Raw genomic sequence first — 5489 nt, forward strand, 5'->3', positions numbered from 1 at the left:
TGTTCCACACACACTCCTGCTGGTCAGCGCATGTATTAGCGACTGGTTGTTTGGTTGTTTCGCTGTTTGATCTATTTGCATATTAGGGTTTTATATATATATAGAATAGATTTTACTATAATATCACCAGCCAGCCAGATCAGTCATACCCTTTTTAAAAGGTGCAAGGTTAGGGGAACTAACATCTTGTAGTATATAATAGTCTCTAGGTAGCCATTTTATATCTTTTTTCAGTTAGTTGTTATAGTAACCTATGAGAAAGGTGTCAACTACCATTTTACAGATTAGGAAACTGAGATTGAGTAATTTTTCCATTGTTATGTTACTAACCTAGGTATGCCCAACTTCAAAGCTTGTACTTTTTCCATTGTAGTTTACTGTATTGATTAAAGTTAGTTATTTTAAGTGATTTAAAGTTAGTCTAATATTGTGGTTGACATGAAGTAAGTGAAAAATAATCTTAAGAATAAAATGTATACTAAATTTTGTTAGTTTCTCATGTGTATTATGTAGTCCATGTTAAGTATAGGAAAGGGAATTTTAGAAATTGCACCATAATTCATTGGAAAAATTCTAAAAGTAGTTGAAAACATTTCCTTTTTTGTGTTTCAGATAAAATCAAAGAAAAAATTAAAGAGAGAGATAAGGAAAAAGAGAGAGAAAAAAAGAAGCATAAAATAATGAATGAGATCAAGAAAGAAAATGGAGAAGTAAAGATGTTGCTGAAAAGTAAGTTTATATTCAGTGATTTTAGTTGTACTGTATTGTATTGTTCAGTATACTTACTGGTTTAGTGAATAAAATAAGAAATGTTATTTGTTGCTGAATTTTTCTAAGAATAAACTGGTCAGGCCCTGACTGGTTTGGCTCACTGGAAAGAGCCTTGGCCTGGGGGCTGAAGGGTCCCGGGTTCGATTCCGGTCAAGGGCATGTATGTTGGTTGCGGGCACATCCCCAATAGGGGGTGTGCAGGAGGCAGCTGATCGATGCTTCTCTCTCACTGATGTTTCTGACTCTATCCCTCTTCCTTCCTCTCTGTAAAAAATCAATAAAATATACTTAAAAAAAATAAACTGGTCAGAAAATGAAACTTTAATGTAATAGTAGGGAGTTTGAATCTGTATAGTAAATATGTATTTAGTATATTTAGTGAATCATTAAAAAGTATTAAAGGGTTAAGGTTCATTAAACTGTTAGGTTCCTTAAATTATTTAAAAATAGGGCTGAAACCGGTTTGGCTCAGTGGATGGAGTGGCGGCCTGCAGACTGAAGGGTCCCAGGTTCTATTCCAGTCAAGGGCACATCCCCAGTGGGAGGTGTGCAGGAGGCAGCTGATCGATGTTTCTAACTCTATATCTCTCTCCCTTCCTCTCTGTAAAAAAATCAATAAAGTATATATATATTTAAAAAATAGGTTATCTAATTTTGTGTCTGCATTACTAGTCTCATTCATATTTAGATTACCTAAAATAAAAGGCTAACGCTGTTTTTAGCTTGATAGGGATGGTGAAATAAGTGATCTTACAAATATTTGATGTAATCAGATCGGAGTCAGGGATTTGGAGGGAACAATTTATTCTGAGCTAATTTAGAATAAATCTGAACTATTTCAAGAGAATTTGTGGTAGCATACAAGTAAGGACAGTGTTAAATCCACTCAGCAAGGTAAGAAGAAGAATCATTGGCATTTGGTTGCTAGACAGCTAACAAATTCTTTTGCTTCCCTATCAAGTTGACAATATGCAGAGCAAAACATTTTCACTTTGATTAATTTTTTATGTTGAATTTATGTGTTGATAAGCCTTTATGTCTACATAAAGGAGAAAAGACCATAGCTCTGCATGTGCAATGAAATAACTGGTTAATTTATATTATTTCGGATAAACAGCATTAGATTCTGTATTTTCATTTCATTCTTTGTCATGTTTCCAGATGTCCTTTGATGGCACTTTATTTGGTCTCTGTTTTCTACTTGTAAGAACTTTATTTTCTATAAAATTATGTTGACCTTGAAGAAACATGTCAGGGGTTAACTTCATGGCTACTTAGTTAATGCTCATTGTCCTTTTGTTCTATCTCTTTTGCTATGTATTTTATCTATGTTGTCTAATTAGATTGTAAGCCTTTGAGGCAGGAATCAAATCTACCACACCAATGCTGTCTGTACAGCAGCTAATGATTAATGGCTGGAAATGTTAACTTTACCCTATTGATTTATTCAAATAGCAGTTATTTTTTCTTATCGATTTAAATGTACAGTGATGTAAATTCCTGCCATACAGTAAAATGTTAGATCCCTGCCCTGACCAGTTTGACTCAGTGGCTAGAGTGTCGGCCTCTGGACTGAAGAGTCCCTGGTTCGATTCCGGTCAAGAGCATGTGCCTTGGTTGCAGGCACATCCCCAGTGGGGAGTGTGCAGGAGGCAGCTGATCGGTGTTTCTCTCTCATCGATGTTTTTAACTCTATCCCTCTCCCTTCCTCTCTGTAAAAAATCAATAAAATATATTAAAAAAATAAATAAAATAAAATGTTAGATCCCTGACATACAATTAATGTTAAATATGTGAATCTAGAGATTACATAAGCAAACAAAATATAAAATAACCTTAAAAATGAAAATTTTTTCCCCCCCAGTAATATGAGATAGTAACCTTGAGTTTAAAGTAGATGAAGAATTTAGGAGATATTTTTAACTGAGTTAAACTGAAACTTAGTGATGATAAGGGAAAAAAAAATGATGTATATTTGGAAATGAATTGGTGACCTTTGGGGTGACAAGGGGAAAATGCATTTACTGTAAAGTTGAAGTAAGTAATACTGTAATTACTGCCTTACATGGTTACAAGTGCCAACGACAGTGTCTGGCCCACAGATACTTAATATTAATAAATGGATGAGAATTTTGTAAACATGTATGAAAGATTAACTCTTGTGATTAAACAACAACAAAAATCTCTTCATTTGTTAGTATGTAGACAATTAAATGAATAAGAACTTGATTCATTTTGGGAAACAGTACCTGTCCCACGGTAAGCACCAAGTGTTAGCTATTGTTATTATATAGCAGAAACAGTTTGACCTGTGTGTGTGGCCATTTCCCAAGAGAGCCTTCATCAGGGAAAGGCATCCTTTGTTACTGGTGTCCTGGAGCAGCATCGATTTGGTGGGGACAGTATACTCTTATGTATAACTGTGTGCCTTTTTTTTTTTTTTGGCGGGGGTGGGGGAGGGGGCTCTAACTTTTATCTTCTCTTTATAATTTTCTCCTAATAATGTTAATATTGTAAGCTGTGGCACACACAGGCATTGATTGATTGTTGATGGCACTGGAACATCTAAAATAGAGGCTAACTCTTAGAATAATCTCATTTCCTCCAGATTTTTATTAAAAGCCGCAATAAGTTGAATATGACTAGAGATGTATACACAGTTTTATATTTATATAAATATAAATATATATTTAGCATATATATAGGCTAAAAAAATTCATTAATCCAGAAATCTTGTAAATGTTGAAAACATTATTAAAATAGTTCAAAGTACAAATAGATTCGAATCATAAGCTTTAAATTTGCTCAGTCTTTTATATTAATGTCTACCAACTATTTTTTCTGAGCATACTTATGTGTTCCAGCCTTTTCTTTTGTTATTGATATTCTTTTGTTATTTTATATTGGTAAGAACATAGATGTTGTAATTATAATATATTTTATTATAGCATATCAAAGAAGCTTGCTGAAGAGTAGGTGGAATAGGGGTCAAAGAAGCCAATGTCTAAGGTTATTGGTAGTGTACTAAAGGTCACAGGTAGGTAAATTATGTCAGGAAGTGTGAAAATATTAACAGGTGAAAAGAGCAGTCATTTTCCAAGGACCAAAGGTTGAAAATGTTAAGTTAATTACTACTACTTTCTTATGTATGATCATAGTTATATATAGATTTCTATATTAGATATGAAATCAGATTTAATCTTTTTTTTAATTAACACTAAAGTATACTAAGGTTAATGGCAGTAATTAATGCCAGTTAATATGTGTTTTTAAAGGTTGTTTTTTTAAAAATATATATATTAATAATTTATAAATATATATTATTGTAATGCATACAGTTTGTATCTCTGTGTATGGGTTTTTTTCTGTCTCTTTGTGCCTCTTTCTGGCTGTGTATGTGTCTGCATTTTTCTATGTCTGGTTCTCTCTCTAGCTCTCTGTGTCTGTGCTGCTTTTTGTATGTGTCTCTGGGATTCATGTATGCATGCATGTGTTTATGGACCTGTGGGAGGAGGGTCCCCCATCAACCTTTTACTGTTACACTTTGTTGTTACTGTTTTTTCATTGATTTTTAGAGAGAGTGGGAGGAAGGGGGGGAGGAAGCACAGAGAGAAACATCAATGTGAGAGAGACACATCGATTGGTTGCCTTCCACACATGCCCCAACCAGGGCCAGGGATTAGCCTGGAACCCTTTATTTATTTATTTTATATATATATATTTTATTGATTTTTTACAGAGAGGAAGGGAGAGAGAATTGAACCCGGAACCCTTCAGTCCACAGGCCGACGCTCCATCCACTGAGCCAAACCGGTTTCGGCTAGCCTGGAACCCTTTAGTCCATGGGCTGATGCTCTATCCACTGAGCCAAACCCATTAGGGCTACTGTTATACATTTTGAGGGTCCCAATTACATAGGCGTAATTCTATCTATATAAAAGCCGAAGCGACCATCACAACTGAACAGCATGACCAAACATGCTGTGTGGGGCGACCAGGCTGGCAGGGGGGTTAGTGAGGGACGACCAAATGACCGAGCAGTAGGTTGCGTCGGACGACCAGGCTGGCACAGGGGTTAGTGAGGGGCGACGGCAAGCAGTCAGGTGAGCAGTTAGGAGCCAATGGTCCAGGATTGTGAGAGATTTGTCCGACTGCTGGTTTAGGCCCCATCCCCGGGACATCCCTCGAGAGATCCTGGATTGAAGAGGTGCAGGCTGGGCTGAGGGGATTACCCCCCGCCTATGAATTTCGTGCACCGGGCCTCTAGTTTTAAAATAAGAGAAGAACATTGATATTCAAAATGGTCTTGTTTTAAAGTGTTTAAATATTTCCTTCATGTACATCTATTGCATTTTGTATGTCATTCCAGGACAGGAAATAAACAAGAGACTATATAAAACTTTAAAAATTTAGGACACACAGGACTAGCATATAGTTGATTCATGGCTATGATTTGGTTTAGTGGAGGTTGCAAAGTAAAATCAGTAAAGAGAAAAGGCACATGAGGTGATGTCTGGAGGAAACCAGGTGCAAGTTTCCAAGAGTCCTCTGCTAGTGGAGTCACCCAGGATGCACTTTATTATTCTAACAGTGAATTGTGACAACACATGTGACGTTCATTAGAGACTAAATGTCCAGGGTTTTTGTTGGGGGCTGGTCACATAATTACCCTCTCTATAGCTTGTACTATCAGAATTCCAGACTCCCAGAGGGAAAGA

General features: G+C 36.0%; 1 protein-coding gene across 5 annotated transcripts in view; it reads left to right on the plus strand.

Annotated features, from left to right (window-relative positions):
- Positions 1-5489, plus strand: part of RSBN1L (round spermatid basic protein 1-like) — a 55029-nt gene that overhangs the window by 9004 nt on the left and 40536 nt on the right. For all 5 annotated transcript variants that reach the window (XM_015571257.1, XM_015571258.1, XM_006774910.2 and 2 more), the window contains exon 2: positions 613-729. In XM_015571257.1, the coding sequence (XP_015426743.1) occupies positions 681-729 (49 nt within the window). In that variant the 5' untranslated portion in view covers positions 613-680. The remainder of the gene's footprint in view (positions 1-612; positions 730-5489) is intronic.

The sequence above is a fragment of the Myotis davidii genome, unplaced genomic scaffold (assembly GCF_000327345.1).
Source record: "Myotis davidii unplaced genomic scaffold, ASM32734v1 scaffold125, whole genome shotgun sequence".
Lineage (NCBI taxonomy): Eukaryota > Metazoa > Chordata > Mammalia > Chiroptera > Vespertilionidae > Myotis > Myotis davidii.